This window comes from Medicago sativa, chromosome 1 (assembly GCF_051527215.1).
Source record: "Medicago sativa cultivar Bolivia chromosome 1, Bolivia_mono, whole genome shotgun sequence".
Lineage (NCBI taxonomy): Eukaryota > Viridiplantae > Streptophyta > Magnoliopsida > Fabales > Fabaceae > Medicago > Medicago sativa.
Window position 1 is genome coordinate 69,072,091 of NC_140749.1, and position 20,694 is coordinate 69,092,784.

At 33.2% G+C, this 20,694-nt stretch overlaps 1 protein-coding gene across 1 annotated transcript; it reads right to left on the minus strand.

The window, feature by feature from the left end:
* Positions 1-1,968: 1,968 nt before the first annotated feature.
* Positions 1,969-19,873, minus strand: LOC146956787 (uncharacterized protein At3g06530-like). Its single transcript, XM_085731443.1, is given in 40 exon segments — positions 1,969-2,333; positions 2,452-2,622; positions 2,903-3,158; positions 3,487-3,878; positions 3,967-4,202; positions 4,205-4,613; positions 4,962-5,177; positions 5,852-6,197; positions 6,280-6,347; positions 6,455-6,550; positions 6,733-6,915; positions 7,025-7,223; positions 7,308-7,510; positions 8,666-8,755; positions 9,067-9,171; positions 9,258-9,323; positions 9,408-9,557; positions 9,753-9,822; positions 10,607-10,766; positions 10,855-10,921; positions 11,105-11,238; positions 11,531-11,666; positions 11,970-12,128; positions 12,226-12,323; positions 12,464-12,647; positions 13,084-13,164; positions 13,280-13,413; positions 14,495-14,663; positions 15,889-15,963; positions 16,090-16,218; positions 16,310-16,392; positions 16,657-16,805; positions 16,894-16,983; positions 17,090-17,145; positions 17,278-17,445; positions 18,643-18,804; positions 18,878-18,998; positions 19,085-19,180; positions 19,273-19,486; positions 19,612-19,873. Coding segments are annotated over 40 exon segments (6,315 nt in total). The 5' UTR covers positions 19,772-19,873; the 3' UTR covers positions 1,969-2,099.
* Positions 19,874-20,694: the final 821 nt, after the last annotated feature.

Consider the following 20,694-nt stretch of genomic DNA (forward strand, 5'->3'; position numbering starts at 1 on the left):
GTTTATCTTTCTAGCCTAAGTAATTCTGTACGTATCTTCATTTTTCAGATTTATCACTTCCAAGCCTAACAAATTCTCTATATCGTCATTTAGTTCTCATCTATTTTAATCTCTTAATCTTCTTAATAATTTGCATATTTAAAAAATTAATAGAAACGATACAATAATGTTAAATTTTTTAAAATAATCATTAGTTTTAAAATTTAAGCATATCAACTTTCTCATATCGGTATACATAAAATTTGATTTTGGAGATATAAGCACATAAAGTCTACAATGAATGCGGTGTAAATATTTAACAGTATTTTGGAGAAACAATACAGTGATGTTGATATTTTAAAAATAGTCACGAGTTTTCTAAACTTTATCATATTGACTATTACATATTGTTAAAAAGAAAAAAAATCTTCTGCATATATAAGTATATAAAATCTTCAACGAGTGCGGTGCAAATATTTATCGGTGTTTTAAATATAAAATAAAAAAGTATTTAATAGAAACATTACATCGATGTTGATATTTTGAAAATAGTCACGAGTTTTCAAAATTTTATCATATCGATTTTCTCATATATGTACATAAAAATTTATTTATGCATATATAAACACATAAAATCGGCAACGGGAGCAGTGCAAATATTGAACGGTGTTTTGCATATAAAATAAAAAGTTATTCAATAGAAACACTATATTAATGTTTATATTTTGACAATATTAATGAGTTTCTACGAGTTTATCATATCAACTTTCTCATATATTAACATAAAAAATTATTTCTGCAGATAAATCACGTAAAATCTACAACGAGTACAGTGAAAACATTGAACAGTGTTTTGCATATAAAATAAAAAGGTATTTAATAGAAACACTACATTGATGTTGATATTTTGAAAATAATCATGAGTTTTTTTTTGTGGGAAAATAATCATGAGTTTTAAAAAAATTATTTTATTGACTTTCTTATATGTGTATATGAAAATTTGTTTTCGTGTACATAAGAAAATAAAATCCACAACATATGCGATTCAAATATTTAACATTTTTTTATATATAATATATGAAAAAAAACATTTGATAGTACTAACAAAGTAATTATTTTTTATATGATTACCACAATGTTACGTTACCCGTGCGTAACCGTACGGGTCTATTACTAGTTAAAAAATAAAATAATTATTTTTTATATGATTACCACAATGTTACATGACCCGTGCGGTACGCACGCGTCTATTACTAGTTAAAAAATAAAATAAAGCATGGCAGTTTTTTTTCAAAGGAGAAAACGTGACAGTTGTTTTATTAAAAAATAAGATATGAACTTGGCCGTTATTTTTTAAGCCATGAACATGTTGTTTTATTAAAAAATAATTAAATTAAATTAATAGGGTTAAAATTGGAAGAAAATATAAAAAAAAACCACCAGTTATAAGCTCAAAAGCTACTTGAAATAGCTTCTCAAAAAATGCTATAAGTTAGTGGAAAAAGCTTTTTACCCAACACGTCTTATTATATCGAAGCAAACTTATAAGCTAGTCCAACAAGCTATAAGCTAGCTTATTCGTGTTAAACACAGCCATGATGGGTTGAATTTGATGTGAAATTTTAATTGTTACAAGCCTTATAGTGTAAATTAATCAAGATTGTATACCTAAATATAATTAAATAAAAATTAAAAGTTACCTTATTAAAATTCATTTGTTTTATAGAAAAAATTGACTCATTTATTTGACATTTAATGTTACATTTGTATATTACATTTTGATTGGTTGATATCTTGAAGGGGTAAATACCTCTAAACAAGAGAGGGTAATGTAGAAAAAACCAAAAAGACTTGGTTTAAATTAATCGGTAATAAAAAGACATAAACCAGATAATAAATCTGATCTCTGATTCCATTTAAAAAGGATTCACGCTTTTAATGATCGGCACTTGTGGAAGAAAAAAATAAACTTGAAATTACACAAGAAAATAATTGAACTTGAAACTTTTTTTATCAGTATAAAAAATGCCACCTTTCCTTTAAATGGCCATAATATGTTCATTGGTCTACACAATAAATTTCCTATATGATTACACAATTCTAGCTCAACGAATCTAACATCATAGGTAGTCTCGAAGGCTCTCCCCACTCAAAGACTCTATTTCCTGCAGAATTTCCTGTGCAAGAGATTTAACTGAAAGTTCCACATCCTCAAGCAGTTCAACGAGGATGGGAATTGTTTCAGCTAATAACACTGAATATTCTTCTTTCAAGTTATCTACAAGGTATTTAACAATTCTAAGACCCAATATTCTAGCTCGTGTCTTCTCGGTACGTTGTGTCTGCATCAAAACCTACAAAAGAAAATTTAATGCAAAAAATTTGTAAGCTGCAAGAGGATGACGATAACTTAACATGATTACTTAAGTGTTACTCAAAATAGGAGAAAAAGGAAAATATCACAAATTATACTTCGCGGTTCAGAGGTTGCCACAAAAGGTCTGAGCCAGCTGTGACCGCCATTTGACCGATGCAAACAACAAGTAGGTCATCAAATTCCGTCACGCTAGGTATATTCATGTGGTCATCCAACGAGGCAGGTGGCTCTAGATCAAGTTGAGAAACAATAGGTTTCAACAACATCTGCAACAAGCATCATATGAAAGTCAGTGAAGTGATATGACAAGCAAAATCACCGCTGAGGCTCACTGTTTAAAATGAATATTTATTTATAAGGTAGATAAAAAAAATGAAGACAACATATAAAGTAACTTTAGATGGAATGGAAAACTTCACAAACTAAGATGACAAAAATTCACTCGATGAAACGGGTCATTCAAACAACATGAAACAAATATTGGCAAGATTTTAATGACAACTCCATATTTTTAAAATAAATAGTGCAGTGGAAAAATATACTAGCCTGGAAATTTGATGAGTCAAGAAACTTTGAGCTCCCGGTGTCATAGAGGAAACACTTGTGTAAGGATGACAAGACTAGTGTCCTGAGATGCCAGCCCTTGACAGACAAGATATCTGTTTCTTTTACATCGCCGTCGCCCAAAATCTTAGCCTTCTTTTTCTTCTGACTCGAACTAAACATTTTAAGGTCTCCGCCATCGCCAAGATGATGAACACAGTTACTAAGCAAGTATTTGAAGTAAGGAACAAACAATGACCTAGAAATATGAAAAGGATATGATTTGATTATTATTTCCAAAAAAATGTCATATTAATAAAATTATATACCCATGTCTAAATTTTCAATATATATTCTGAGCAAATTGCATCGCAACTGCGACAAGAATTGACATAAATATGTTCAATTCAATACACTACTTTATAAACTATTCTCCTAAGAATGAAAAACAAAATACCAAAAAAAAAAAAAAAATCTAGAGATGCCTAAACAAAGTGTCTTTTGACTTTCATAACCTCATAAAGCACACGCTTATTTCAAATAACATTATCTAACAAGGAATATAAAAACATTAGGCAATGACTTACCGATGGTTCTCAGCAAGCTTATTTACCATGCCATAGAAAGATATGGCCCTATCCATGCTTCCTGAAGATACAGTTTCATCGACTACCCACTCAATACTCCTTATAAAAAGAGGCTTGAACATGCTCTCTGTAAGCTTTAGGGTCAGTGCAAGCATAGCATTCTTCACACCTTCTTCCACTAAATCAATGTTTTGAACTGAATGAGGACTTCGACGAAGATCAAGAGCAACCAAACAAAAGTCAAAAATCCTTCCATGGAATGCCACAATAGATGATCTGTCCATTGTACCAATAAATGTTGCCAACATATCAAACACAATTGTTAAGCTTTTATCCCCAGCCTCAACAGCAGTTGGGTATATTTCTAACAATGGCGGCAGGGCAAGCCGTACCTGTAATAAAATAATGTTTAAGTTAGAAAAACAAGTATTCATGTCACACTACCTCCATCCAACAATACATACTTTTAGCAAGCCTTACTGGAATTTTTTCCGCAAGAAGCTTTCGTAATCCATGAGCACGGGATTCCACTTTGGCATCTATTCCTGAGACAAATTCTGGACGAAGCACCAGAAGCTCCATGATATTTTTTAAATCTTTAGTTAGGAATCCACCAAGTTTGACAACAACTGCCTCCAAAGTAACAAGAACAGAAACAAGATGGGGTGCAATTGAGGCTGGGGAAACATCGTTAGTTTTTCGTTCCAAATCCTTGAGGACTTTATCACGGTCATAATTTGATCAAGTTTCGACAGTGCTTTTGGACCAAGAACTTTGATCAACGCAGCGGAAGTTCGAAGGCAACTAGAAGTCACGGCAGAGTTCTGAGATGTATTGCATCTTCTAATAATAGATTCAAGGCATGCAACGAAGGTGGAACTATTCGAAGGAAAACTTTCTGCAAGAACTTCCAACGCTGAAACTGCTGCCACTTTCAAGGAGTTGTTTGATGAATCGTCATCAAGGACTTTACGAATTTCTAAACACATATTATTAAGTGATTCTTGAGAACTTTCATCCAATTGTAGCCAACGAGAACTTGATCTTGATCTTGAACCTTTGTTGCCTTTAGGCGTTAAGCTGACTGTTACATGATTTCTTGCAGCATCACATAACAGCCCAAGAGCCTGGAGTACACGTGATGAGGTATCAGATAACAGTTATTAATGTCTTGCTTCCAAACTCTTAATTTGTTTACCAAGATGTGTATTTATGACAAACTAACTAAAATAAAACTTTCCCTATATATAGTAGATCCAATGGCATAGGTAAAATATGTGAACAATGATCTCGTTTTATTACAAATCATCAAATGAAAATGCAATATATGTCTAAGGGAATATATATCCTAAATCCAATGTCCTGGTGTCTAAAACTAGGACGAGAATAAAGACAGGTCCACGTATTATCTCAAAATATTGCATCTTTAAATAAATTATCATAGATTTGGAATAATCTCATAAAAAATCATATACCTTTTCTCCAACATCTTTATCTGAATGATCGAGCAAATTAATTATGCTCTTGAAGTATATCGAAGGACTCATAACCATTGTTATATTCCTCACAACAGCGCGCATAGTTTCCTTCAACTCTTTCCTCACAATGACAGAGAAATTTAGTTCCTTTTTTCTTGCATCTACAAGATGCAAGAGGAAAACAACATGTTCCATAAGCTCTCCGAGTTGACTCTGCAATATTAGCCCCATCACATACATTTTGAATAAGATTATGAATCTTTTGGTTGGAATAAACATAAATGTTAACAGACTAATTAAAGAATAGAACATTCAATCAAATAGAACATTCAATCAAATAAAAGCATGCAAGACCACTGATATCACAATCTTAGTACATAATGCCAAGAAAAAAAAATAAAAAGAAAAATCAAACAGTTAGATATACATTTAATATTTCAGTTCATAATGCCAAGACTGCTTTAGCATTAATATTAAGCCAAAGATGAGTACCTTGCTAAAAGCTACACCTCTGGTCACTATTATAAGCCAAAATTCATATTTTTGGTTCATTGAATAAGTGATGTACGTGGTCTATAATATAGACCGCATACAACATTTATTGAATGAACCTAAAGAACAAAGTTTTGCTTACAATAGTGACCGGAGGGTGTAACAATTTCACCATGCAATCCATCACATTTCATCAACTATATCAATCTCTCGATTATGTTAATGAGATAAGATACCACATCTACTACCGTTACTTTGCAGTGGTCATTCAACACTGATGCTTTTAAAAAAAAACATGATTTAACTGCCATCAAGACTTTGCCCAATATAATTGAACAAAGTAAGAAATTAAAAGGCATAGAACTTTGTTGCATTATTTGTGATCTGGATTATACCTGAATGACAAGAGAGCCTTCTCCTGATTCTAGTTTGAACAACAATTCAGGATCTTGCAACTTCTGCAAACAAAATCGCATTGCCAGAAACAACTCCAGAAACATTGACTGGTCAACATTTTTATTTCCTCTCTGTTCATAAAAGGAAACTAAAGAAGGAAGCCAAGTCATACTTGTATACTGTTCACAAATCTGCACTGCTAATTTATATTCCCACTCTATAGTACAAAATGTTAAAGCATCTGGCGTCTCAATATTGAGGAAACAGGTGGCTTTCCTTGAAACTAAGGAAGTGAACAACAATATAAGTAATGAGGCCAAGCATTTTTTACCCTCACCCAAAGTTCTGCAAAATAGTCGCCATTGTAAGATGCAGATCATAAAAAAATGGTGTAGTTACAATACTAGGATAATCAAGTATAAAGTACCGTAGGAGATATAAAACAATTGATAGCCTTCTGTGCTCAACAATTTCAGGAAATATATCTATGAAAACCTGAAGGAAGAAAAAAAAAAAAATATAAGAAGATTGATCTACTAAGAATTACTTCCACTCATGTAGGAGAGACATGAAAGCCCAAAAGTATTGTCTTGAAAACCAACCTTCAGTAATTTCTCCACATCATCTGTCTTAGACAGCCAACAAGGAACAATCGCAGATATAAGATCCTCAAATACATGCTTTGAATGACTGTCGATCTACACATACATAAACACATAAGTGGAGATGCATGGTTATTTTGAATATTCAAAACTTCAAAAAATCTTGCAAGTAAAAGTTTACGTAAGTTGGAAGATTTAATGTGGACCCAAGCATGAAAATCAAGGATTGAAGAAAAGCAGGGAAACCAAAAGATGGGGTAGCGAGATCATTTACAAACCTGTGTGACAGCTGATTCTCCAATAACTGGAAGAATATCAATTAGATGCCCAAACACTTTTTCTGGTAAGACTCTAATGACAGCAGAAAGCAGAGAAAATATATGGTTGCGGGTGACAACAACATCGGTAGTCCGGGCAAACTCTATCAGTAGCTTAATATTAATCTCATTAGTCATTTTTTCCTGTCAAGAGGGAAAAATTAATAAAAAGAAGCAGGAAAAAAGAGTTAAGAGGTAGTATAAATTTTCTATTATTGTATAAATATTACAGCTTCGCGTATAGAAAGCATACATTTAGCACAGCCATGCTATCATGAGACATGATTATATCCTCCAGGATAATCAATAGAGTCTGTTGAATATGATTTACAGTTTCGGAAAGACTTGACAGCGGTTGGGATGATCCTTCCTCAAGGGAAAGTGTGTCATTTACCCATTCTTCTGAAAATACTTCGCTAAGAAGTTTAAATAAAGGGTCTAAGAGAGAATGCCTGCAAGAATCAAGCGGCAATTTAGCACAACGAACTGATGTGTCCAATTTTTCTGGCATGGTACTAACGTAATAACCAAATCACCTGTTTGTTATGTCTTTCTTCAGTAACAAAACATCAAGAAGGGAACTAAGACTGTCGACCAGATTATCTATTCTGCATATGTCATCAAGTTCTTCTTCATGATGTGTTGTCAATTTCTGTCTCTTTTTGTCTGCTGACCTAATTTTGCCACACTTTGGTGCAAGTATGAGGTCAAGTATGCGGCCAACAGTTTTGAAATCTATCTGCAATTCCATTAAACCAACAATTATCCTTAGTTCATTCTTTGAAATGGAAGTTCTATAAAACTACCAATTATTATCAGTTCATTCTTTGAAATGGAAGCAGGAAAAAAACAAACTGAAAATAAAATGCATAATGCGAAAAAAAACTCATCGACCCAAGATAGATTTTCAAAAGAAAACATTTATAATAATATTTCATTTTAAAAATTAATAGTTGGCAGGCGCAGTTGACAGAAGGAATGATGTAACATTATTTATCACATTTAAAATATAATACCAGAAAAACAGGCAATGTCCAAAATGAAAACTAACATAATCCAAGGATAGCATGGCTAAATATAAGATCTACCAATTTCTCATGATGTATAGTTCTCAACATTTACATGTTATTGTCAACCCAATTTTCCCGGCATATTTTCACATTTCATGAATATTCAGTTATTTTTCTTACTCATCGTCCAAGCCATCTCAGACTTCCTCTACGAAAACATATTTGGAAGTTCAAAATCACCATAGTCAATTGATTTGTCAGAATAACCGTCTCTTAAGTCTTTCACTGCCATATGCCTCCATCATCTAGTGCTTAGGACATCTCTCTTTCAAGGAGGCAACGGGGATTCGACTTCCCCTGGGGGTAGGGTACTAGAAAAGGAAATTGATCAGGTATTATCCATAAAGACTAAAATTGATTCTTTCTGGGTTGATGCCCGAGCGGTGTTCTCATGGCACTGCTTGGGGCCCTTCATGAGCAAGCTCTAGAGGTGCCCTACTTTGAAATAGTTTCTAAATGCTTAATCTACAAAATGAAGGCAAAAGAATTTGATGCAATGCGCAGTCTACGTCGATTGTCACCCTAAGGGCATTGGTTGAAGAACTTGTCTGCAATTGGCTTATTTTAGGGTAGGACTATGTCTATAGCACTCTAGTATAAATATAGTTTTAAGCAAACGAGGTCCATTTAGAAAAACATTGAGATAATTTTGTGGGTGCCGCACTTTTCTATAGTAGTTAAGAGCTGTATTTTGCTGTCTTCTTTTTAGATTGCAAGAACCACTAAAGAAATACAAAACAGGCACCGAAGAGGAAAACAAACAAAAGAACCTTAATTGAGAAAAGACATGTTGGATAAAAAATAACCAAAAGCAAGAAACTCACATTTATGCGCATCAAGGCCTCTCTAGTTGCAATTTGTACATCACCATTAGCATTACGGCACAGAAACACAAGTGCAAGGCATAATTGTTCCTGACATGCAAGAAAAAATCAATAGTTTAGGTCACAGTAGAGACTATTGGTAATAAAAAAAATTATTTAACAAATTAAAAAATCATAATTCAATAGCATTGTGGCACAAAAACACAAGTGCAAGAAATAATTGCTCCTGACATACAAGAAAAAATCAATAGTTTAGGTTACAGTAGAGACTATTGGTAATAAAAAAAATTCATTTAACAAACTAAAAAATCATCTTAATTCATCACACCAAGAGATTGTACATGTCTACTTATCATGAAAGAGAACAGACTCTAGAAATAAATAACTGATGCAAATAAGACCTTTGCTTTATCCTGCAACCCCGTGTAGAATTGACTATTAAGCTTTTTCAAGACAGTGATGCAAGGCTCTACATAAGCAGGGTTGTCTGAAGTCATGCCATCCAACTGGAAAAGGCAATGACCAAGGTTAGTAAATTCAAACTAACAAGCAAGGGAATGACATATGAAAAGCATGTAGCTACATATCTCACCTGCAACACTTTCTGTAAAGAGTTTTGAAGATCATCTCCACCTGAAGGAGAAGACATTACACAGTTCTACATGGAGAAAAGGAATTAGCTCACCAAACCTCAGATTGGAAGTTTCATCAGATCTAAGACATAATATTGGAGTACACTCACCTCCAACAAAAGACACAGTATCCTAGTTTCAGTGTTTGAAAATTTCTGGAAAGAATTGCCGTGTTTATTATAGTATCGCTCCATTAAATTAGACAGCATTGATGATATTTTAGGATGCCCAATTCCCTTGAGCAAGGAAAGAATCATTAGCTGCCATAGAAATCAATGCCCAAAAATAAGATACTTTCTTACAATATTGGCTTTGCATAACAACCCACACACACTAAGCTATTAAATCTGGAAATTAAATCTGGAAATGAAACAAAACTACAAACTGTATTGCTATTACCACAATTAAAATCATATTAACAGAAACAGAAGAGAATCAATGTGAAGGCGTCAAACCTTCCCGTAGTTGGAGAATTTCCCAGTATAACCCAAAATGAACTCAAGTATTTCTTCTTTTTTAGCAAACCTGAAAATTATGTTCAAAACTAAAGCAGGTAAAAATCTCTGAAGTAAATGCAAATGAATGTTCACTTATAAGTATTGATAAAGGGGATACATTTTTTTGGTGTGGCATTTCTTCCGGTCAAAATTACCCTTCAACAAAATGCCATTACTTTAGGAAATTACCCTTCAACAAATTCGCTATTATTTTAGGAAATAAAATTTAATTAATCGTTTAAGTTTCAACTCCACAATAAGTTTTAACATGCAAGTGGGGGAGAGAGAGAGAGAGAGAGAGAGAGAGAGAGAGATAAAATGATACATACTATTTTATTTTTGGTAAGAGTCTGAAATCATATCAAATATTTAAATAATTTATCAATTAAAATTACACAAACAAACTTAATAAGATATATACTCAAGTTAAAGCAAAAAAAAAAAAAAAAAAGTGGACCAAAAATGAAAAAAGTATAATTAACATAGAAAGATATCAAACATGTCTTATAAATTTGCATTGATTAATATGGAGTCGATCACCACAGAATATCCCTAAACCCTAATCTGTACTTTCTTAGCAAATCGAAGCAACAGCTCAAATACTTTAAAAAGCCAGGACACACAATCTATGTCAATATTTTACACATTATAAGGAAATAAAAAAAAAAGACCCATCCAAATTCCCCTCTACACATTTGAAAGATCTGGCAAATTCCAATAACAGAAGCAGCTAAGCAAGTGAACATATCAAATAGTTGTGTTGTGATAAAGTGGAGCCATTCAGATGAAATAGTCACAGTAACATTATATACCTGTTTTGCATATTTGGAGGTAATAGGATATTATGATAGGACGAGCCCGGTGTGGACCCCAGTGAGGACGTGAACAACGCTGAGAGAATTTTCTTGTCAGACAATATAAGTTTTTTTATCTGAACCAACGCAATTAGAAGTTCTTCCAGAAACTGGAACCCTGTTGTAACCAGTTTAGGAAGTTATGAAGGTAAAAAATAATTAGGCATAAAGGGTAATTAAATACATCTATTCTAACAATGAAATACCATGTTCAATGTGACCCCGCAAAGCGTGTAACTTAACAATACACTCCATGGAAGCAACCCTTACAGACTGCAAAGAATTTCAAAAGAAGAACATATATCATTTGAGCAAACCAGATTTCCTCAAAAATCAAGAGAACATCCATCATATGATTAAGTAGCATAAGAAATAAAAAACAAGATAACCATTTGTCCACAACCATATATATATGCAGCAAGCAGATAAGGATAAAATATACACACAGACTCGTACCTGATCATCACCGGCCAATGGAACAAGAAGAGAAGGAAATTCAGCCAAAATATCAGTTTGACATCCATTTTGCTGCAGAGTACAAAGAGATCCATAGCACTGGAGACTTTCAACTTGGACTACAGCAGGAACACCTACACAGGAAAAGATTCAAAAAAAGAATCAAGCCAATGTATAATGCTTCAGAACCATAAAATGTTAATTATAGAACATGTCACCTGGAAAATAAGAGCAACATAAAGCTTAAATTCGTAGTTGAACAAATAATTTATTTAAATATACTGATTATGTATGATGTGAGATCTTGCCATTTACAAAGGAACTGTATATTCTATCTCAAAAGTAAGAAATTCTCAGTACATGTAACAGTGTTGTCCCATTTAAGATATGGAGTACATCAAGCAACGGGGAAACAGTACAGTGTACCTTCGTCTGTAAAAAACTTAGATAATAGGTGGGCAGATCTGAACTGTGCTGCTAAGAAATGGAGGTGTTCATGGAAAGCATTTCCGAACTTTGACAAAGCGAAAAATACAAACAGATCCTTTATCTTGCTATCATCCTGCATATTGCAAAAGGTTCATTCGTGCAACTAGGCAACAAACAGTGCACAGAGGGAGGCTAACAACATTTGAAGAACATAAGAGGATATATGAGAAATTTCCTCTGCTTATTCACTTTTAGCAATAAACATAAATAAACATAAACATAAACATAGTTTACATTTGCAAGTTAATGATATTGCTGATTCCTAAGTGCATTATGTCATTGCCTAGGTACATAGCTAACTATGTACTGACTATATTTGCGACAACTCCACTAAGACAAAATTGAATTCCAAACAAATACGGAAGGAATTACTAACCAGTAGATTGCCTGATGATTTATCTGGCACTAGTGCTTTAATCAGCCTCCAAAATATGCAAGCCATAACTTTTGCATTTAGAGGTCCGAGTTTGGCATACAAAAGCTGATCAAGGAATGCACTACAGTCCGAGTTTAAGTCTAACACTTCAGAATTGAACTACAAACAATTCCAAAACAAACAAAAAAGGTTATTTTTCACCAGAAAGTGAAGAAATAAGAAATAAAAGCAACCATATGAGACCAAATCCCCGTACCTCGTCCAAAAGAACATCACCAGCATTCACTGAAGATTCCCACTCAGCCTTCAGAATAGGAAACACACTTTCAAAGAGTGCAGAAAAGTCATTATCACCTTTGATCAAAATAGAAAGTCAGCATTCATCATTCTCTAACCCCGTTTTTAAAACAAATATGACCTAACTAATCCATTTGTTTGTGTCGTTATGTACTATTTGAGAAAAAATGGGATTCAGAATGACAAAGAAAACAAACCTTTTGGTTTTATCAGCACAAGAGACTGCAATAGAACAAAAAAGAATAGTGTCTTTGACAATTTTGTATCATTGCAGCTTTTAACAAACCAATCGATATTATCTTCATGGTGGACCATGAAATTGCCAGCCAATTTTTTGATAACCTTCAAGTTAATTGAAGATAAACATCCAGGTATCGATGTCTGCGATTGAACTTTAAGAATTAGTGAATTGAAATGTAATGATGACTGGCTGTAATTAACAATTTAGAAGTTCGTGGAATCCAAAACATCAAGATACTTGTGGTACTAGACGGGGTCCTATTCGGCCATTCCTACAGTCAAACTTATAGTATGTCAGGAAAAAAATGTGAACTTTCTGAAGTTTTGAAGTTTTTGAAGTTTTGTTTTTTCAAAGTCTACTGGACTTTCTGACTGATTCTATATTCATCTCGGCCGATACTATCTCATCAATTTGACAAACTTAACTTTTTGAACAACAGACATTGGTGTTTTCAATACAAATTAATCAATATATGACAAATTTGGCTTTTCTAACAACAGACTTCGGTTTTTTCAATATATGAGTATACATTTTAATGCAAAAATATTACAAACTGAATCCCATGTAGTTACTTACCGTTTCTTCAGCAATATTATCATAAAGTTGCCAGTTAATTTCTTTGACTATTACCAGAGCTTTTAAATTTAAGTCCTGTGTCTGCAATAAGAGAAGTAATCGTCAGGTGTAAATCACCAAGACAAAGCATAAATCTGAATGCAACAATTAAGTAAGAACAGCAAAGTCGGGAATATGTTAAATCTTTCTTTTCAACCTGTGGCATAGCAAGGAGTAATGGATAAATCATGGCAGCGATGCTTTCCAAGTACTGATCATGGAAGTATGATATGGCTTTCTTTAGACAAGTGACAGCAACTTCACCAGCAAGACTAACATTATCGGTTGAACCTGCATAAAAGAATTTGAAAATTAAATCACCAATCGTATGCAGGGCAGGCCCAGTATATATTTAGGCCTAAATCAAATTCTAAGATGAGGCTTTTTTCCCAAAGTAATTATAAAAATCAAATTCTAAGATGAGGCTTTTTTCCCAAAGTAATTATAAAAATTGAAAAGTATAACTGAGATGTAGCAAAAAAATTGATTGTTTTGCTCCTAATGTTACATGTCAATTGTTTAGCAACTTCCTTTGGGTTTTGTTAGGGAATATTGATAAATAAAAATTTCAGAGGTAAAAAGCAAGAGCTTAACTAGATTGGGCCTTGGTCCAACAATCATTTATTTCTCAGCAAAATTAAAGCAGCATAATAAAGTTCAGAGGCAAAAAGCAAGAGCTTTACTGAATTGATTGTCTTTTTTTCTTCCATTCTAATGAAGGCACTACCTCTCTTTGTAATTAACTGTAAAATTTAAGATGGGTTTAATTTAACACCATAGTCATCAATTTGGTACTAATTAAACAACAGATTATCTCAGCAAAATACAATATATGGGTTTAAGGCTATATATTCACGATAAATCTAAGATGGGTTTAATTTAACACCATAGTCATCAATTTGGTACTAATTAAACAACAGATTATCTCAGCAAAATACAATATATGGGTTTAAGGCTATATATTCACGATAAACAATTTGATATAAAATAATAAAATTGGATGACCAGCCATTCATCAAAAATAACAGGAAAAAATGTAAGCTCAGAAGAACTAATCAATCTCTATGCATGATAGAAAGATGGATTAGCATATTCTGAACCATGACTATACCAAACCAACAGGTATCATCCAACAAGAGTGCATTCCGAGAAAAATAAACATATTCCCAACAGCTGATCAGAAGTCAATCAATAAGTGTACTGTCTATCTTCTTTATTACAAAATGCATGCTTTACTTATATTGTTATCGTTTACCAGTCACCATATTCACTTTGGAACATAACATGTATGTTGGTTTGCGCATTAATGTAACATTTAAACAAAAGAGGAAGATGAAATTCTACTAAATTATTTTTAATATACCACACTTACCAGACAGCAGCTTGCCAACACATCTTCTTAGCACATTTTGCAGTGCCTCGAGAAGCTTAGAAGAATCTGGTACGTTTTCCAAGCCATCGACATTTAAAGCTGCTTGAACAACTGTTAGATCTTCATCATCAAACTGTCTCAATATGGCCTCTGGGATGTCAATAAGACCCTGATCAACAAAACATTTTGGGTAGAACGGTATAGTTAAATGGTTGGGGATTTAAAACATGGAATAGGAATCGGTTATGCACAATAATAATGGCAAAAAGATCATAACAGAAGCGATTTTACATATTCTCGTATGTAAAAGCACACAAAACAACAAGTAGCATCCACCCAACACAACTAAAGCTTTGACCAATTTATGAAGATTACCCCATGTCAACTTCAAATCAGCTCAGACTCTCGTATCAAAAAAACACAAATCACAATATTGGTTAGTGCTTTTCTCAAATTCAAAATACTATCTTTATAAAAGTTATATCACAAATTCAATTTTTCAAAACTTTGAACAAAGGAGTCCATAACCACCCCTACTTTGTACACCACATAATCAAGTCTTCTATCAAAATCAAACAACCCCCAACCCAACGATTATGTGGAATGGCTTTAACACTCTCTCTAGTCAACAATATACATATTAGATTACAAATATAATCAGTTCAAATCATTTGAAATGGAACTCAACATATAGGAGAACAGTTTTAAACAAAACCATTTTGACAGTAAAAAAAAAATGTGAAGCAACCTTTTCGGAAAAAATATAATCAAAAATAGGCAAGAACTTTTAATCAATATGCCCCATGATTAGAGATTATTGTAAAGTATCTTCAACAATGTTGGATAGTGCTTTTCTCAAATTGAAAATACTAGCTTTAAAAACGTTATATCACAAATTCAATTTTTCAAAACTTTGAACAAAGGAAGTCCATAACCCCCGACTTTGTACACCTCCAAATCAAGTCTTCTATCAAAATCAAACAACCCCCAACCCAACGATTACGTGGAATGACTTTAACACTCTATCTAGTCAACAATATACATACTAGATTACAAATATAATCAGTTCAAATCATTTGAAATGGAACTCAACATATAGGAGAACAGTTTTAAACAAAACCAGTTTGACAGTAAAAAAAAAAATGTGAAGCAACCTTTTCGGAAAAAATATAATCAAAAATAGGCAAGAATTTTTAATCAATATGCCCCATGATCAGAGATTATTGTAAAGTATCTTCAACATAGGTAATTAACCGCATTTAGCAACAAAAAAAAAATCAGCCCATAGGATAACAGTCGGGGATGGTCTTAAAACAGTCTCACACATGAAAATATAAATCAGTATAAACGTACAGTTTTGGGAGGAGAGGGTAAAAGTAGAAAAGCATAGATACCTCTGAAACAAATGCCTTGTTTTTCAAGATGCCCGAAGAATTTATATCAAGCAGTGTAGTACGTCTAATATCAGCCTACAACATATCAAATAAGAATGAAGCTAGTACGTACTAACAGAAAATAAAGGAACATTGAACAAGAGAATACACACTTCAGGATAATAGACAGTGAATATTCAATAGAAAGTCAGTGTGTGGTACCTTTGGATGATACAAGCCAAACCAAACTTTTGACATCGAGATATCAGATGATGAATCCAAATTGCCATCCAACATCTTACATAAAATCTTATACAATGAATTGTCTTTCTTAGAATGTGCTGCGTTATGCTGCTGAAGTTGAACAAGTTCAGAGTTCAGACAATTCAGACTTTCTAAGAATAATTGCTAACAAAGAAAAGCGTAAAGTTCTTCAGCACACCTGAAGAAAATGATGAACTGCTGCACGGAGTTCAGAAGGATACTTCATATCAACAATTTTCAGAGTCTCTTTTGCCCAGCCAGCTAATTGACATTTGAATGAAAAAAAAAGTTGTGAGGATAATAAGCTAAGCATCAAATGATATTTGACCAGGCTGCAACTATTGCATTAACTATATGGTTTGGTCGTTAAGCCAAGAACTGAGCTGTGTACAGCGGTCAAAACTAAGTCAGTTGCTAGTTAGAGCAGTCACACTAGTATAAAAAACAGTTCCGTTCATCAGATCCATTTCCAATCTTTTTAAATTTCTCTCATTCTCGAATTCTCTGAAATATCACAATACATACCTGACATCGAAGATGTTGAGTCACCAACTTTTTCTGATAGTTTCACACAAGTTGATAGGATCTTGGTAACCACATGATGAACAGAGTCATTTATGGGGACCTTTTCTATCAAGGACAGCAAAGCCTGCTGGCAGTCTTCATCCTTAGAACTGCAAATGATCATAATCAGCACAAAGCACAAGTTTTTAATAGTATACTAAGCATTGATCACCAGAAAGAAAATCATAGAATTATCACCTGCAGATAATTAGGGAGTCCAACAGAACAATGAGAAACTTTTCAATGTTGAACTCCTTAGACAATTCTAATAAAACCCCAGGCAAATCCCTATAAGAAAAAGGATTCATAAGTCATGCATATACATATTAAAAACAAATGGCAACAGCGAAATTACAAGGATCCTCAAAAAGTTGAGCAGTTTGAGATAGACTACCTTAGTTTCTTTAAAACATCCAAGGCCTTCGTTGGAAGTGTGTCAACATTTTGGGACTAGGAAAATTCAAACACAAAGAATGAAAGTATAGCCAAGTTAAAAAAATAGGCATGACAGAACAAGAAGAAAATAGGTTCAATACCATTAATCAAACAGAAAAAATTAAAAATTCTGTAACAGCATAGTACCTGGACAAGATTGATTAAGGCAATAAGGGACAACCGAAACCAATGAAGATCTTTAGCCTCCTCACAAACACGAGCAATCCCGGCAACTGAACGTATCAAACCATTCAAAAGTGATGGAGCTAATGTTGTTTTATGTCCAAGCAAGCAAACTATCATCAATGAACTTGCCTGAAATGACAATAGTGCAACAGAAGGTGGCACAAACATACTTAAAAGAATATATATATGACGTCAATTACAATTATGTAATATATGAAACAAAAAAACGTAGCATCTGAAACAGAATCTAAGAACAAGATTGGTGATCCTGAATGAATAATGAAGAATACAGAGATAACACTCTTTTTAAACTATAAATTTGAGGCCAGGTCCGTCCCCGTAATCAACTGGCTCAAAAGGTTGGTTAACCTCTTTTATTCCCCTTTTCACAACTCCCTCCCTATAACTGAACATGTATTTAATTAAATCAATTACAGTTATGCCCAACTATCCCTCCAAGTTTACTAACATAGACCTTCCTAATGGGAAGTTTGCAAGCAGAAACTTAGTCCAAAAGGCCAGATGATAGATATAGAATAATAAGTTTAAAGTGGTACACAGTGAATGATGTTTTTTGGTCTATTTGACGGGAGAAAAGTCTTAAATAGAGATATATTTCCTTAAACATGTGTGTTTGAGAAACAGTTGGTTTGTGGTCTTTGTTTGGTGCTAAGTGCATGTTCTTTTGAAGAGAGTTTCCTCCTCAATTTCAAATATGGAGAATGGTGACATCTTTTTTTTTTTGTGGTGGCCGGGGATCGAACCCCGGACCTTGCATATATAATGCATTGTCCCTACCAACTGAGCTAAGCTCACGAGGACAATGATGAGATCTTTAATATTAGTGAATAAATTTCATTTCTCTTGTGAATTAAAAATACAAGTTAACAATAAATAATTGAAGGAATGACCTTCATAGCAAAATTGTACAGAAAATATACTCAATAAAACAACCACTCAGGCATATCCAGCTATGTGGATTTGGTTATTGTATACTTGTTTGATATTGCTATTCCGGGGTTTGATAACTTAAAAAACCATATAATCAACCGTAGAATCATGAAATTAATTGATCGAACAAAGCACAGTCTATATAACATGAGAATGTATATATATTTTGCCGTGAATAGCACTTCTTAAAAGAAAGGTTTAGGCCAACTTAGCTACAAGAGAATTAATACTAATATGTAAATGGATCTTGACATGAGGGGGTAAAAGGCAAATTCATTTCATATGGTCTGCCCGAGTAACCAAATAAACAAAAGGTCGTCACAGAAACCACCAAATGATACCCCAAATATATTATATAATAAGTTTTAATCTAACCTTGTGATCTGAAAGATCCTTCTTATCAGGCTGAAGACCAGAATTCACGAAAGGATATATGATTTTGACAATATCTTCATCAACCCTCACACCCAAAACTTCAACAACAACAGCAGTGCAAAAGCCAATTACATTCTTTGAAGGATTTTTGGATGGAGATGCCTGTAACAAAAAACATAGTGATCTTAATATTTAATTATCTTAAACATCTAAACACACGGGTATTTTTACTCACATAGTCGCATAATTTTTTTAATAATACACCACAATCACGAAGACATTGCTGCACTATAACCATTCTAGGTAGTGTTGCACCCGAGTCTTTCACACCTTTAAGAAACTCCCATATACCATTCCTTAACAGAAACCAATAAATACATCAGAAACCATTACAATTCACAACACAACCAAAGAAAGTAACAAACAATCATATGTTTCTAACCGTATGTTAAGTATCTGTACTACACGAACAAATGCATGTGTGTCGTGGTACGGCAATGCACACAAAATCAAATCCTCAACATTGTGCTCATGTATCCTGAAACACATAACAAATCAAATAAAAAACCAAAAACCACAAAACATAATCACCATACAAAAACAAATCAAATCATCAAATAGAGTTCTCACTTGTATACACGTATCAAATACTCGAGCGTTTGAAGTGCAGCCGGAAGATTAAAATATCCAGAAAGTAGTTTCAAATACGGATTAATCAAAGAATTAAGTTGTTTATTCTCGTCTTCTGTCTTTAACCCTCTATCCAATTCTTTACTCTGGGGACTGAACAAACTATTCTTATAATTCCTAAACCTTTCATCGGTGCTAATCAGAACCTCCAATCCTGAAACACAACCAAAAACTCAAATTCAAATTTCAATACAAGAATCGAATTCATTCAATTCATTCAAGTAAGCTTATGAAAAATAGCAAAAAAATAAATAAATAAAAATGTGAAAATGAAGTTACCTTGAGCAGCGATGGTGTAAATGGATTCAGTACTCTTATCAGCGGCTTCTTTAGGATCGAACAAGATAGAAGGACGAGTGAACGGTCGCTTTTGAGGTGCGGAATCAGTAAGTGCTATGGATCTGATAGCTTGTAATTGAGAAGCCAAGGAATTTGCCATTGCTAGAATTTTGCGATGAAGGAAGAATTGAGAAGTTAGGGTTAGGGTTTTGTGGCCTCGTGTTCTTCTTCTTCGTTTTGGTACAGAGCGCGCGGTTGAAAAGAGGAAAGAGAAGCTGCAAGGCAGTAGGGTTTAGGGTTTTGTATTTCTAACCGCCAACTGAAATTTCCTCTATCAAGTAATTTCGACCCGCAAAAATATAATTTCTTAAAAAAATGATTTGATTTTAAAAAAAAATATAGATAGATGATAGATTTAAAAAAAATATATATTTGATTTTTTTTCTTATAATCAATCAATCAATACTATAGTATATACTCCCTCCGTTTCAAAATGAGTGTTACTTTAGCCAAAAAAAAATTATTTCGAAATGAATGTCACTTTACATTTCCAATACAACTTTATTTTTTTCTTCCAACTTTACCCTCTCCAACTTTTCTCTCACACAATTTTCAATGCAACTTTAAGTTTGTCTTTTTCTTATAAAGTAAGGGCAGTTTAGTAAAAGTGTTATGTCTAATGATTATTTCATTCCACTCCTTAATATTTGTACAATTGGTTAAAACGACACTCATTTTGAAACGGATGGAGTATAAAGTAAGGTTTTTTTATGATACATGTCGCTTCCACATTTATTCTCAATATTTTTATTTTCTATTTTTTAAAACTAATATTATATTTGACATAAATATCTCAACAAACTTCGTATTCATATATTACTTTGTTCTTATTTTTTGTGGTGGCCGGGGTTCGAACCCGGACCTTGCATATATTATGCATTGTCCATATTGTAACACCCCGTTCTCCCAACAACGTTAATATTAATAAATAAAATCAGAGTAATCACACAACGGAGTGTCACACTACTTTTCAAAATTTCATAATAGAAAATTGTCTATTTATTTAAAAAACCGACATTTAAA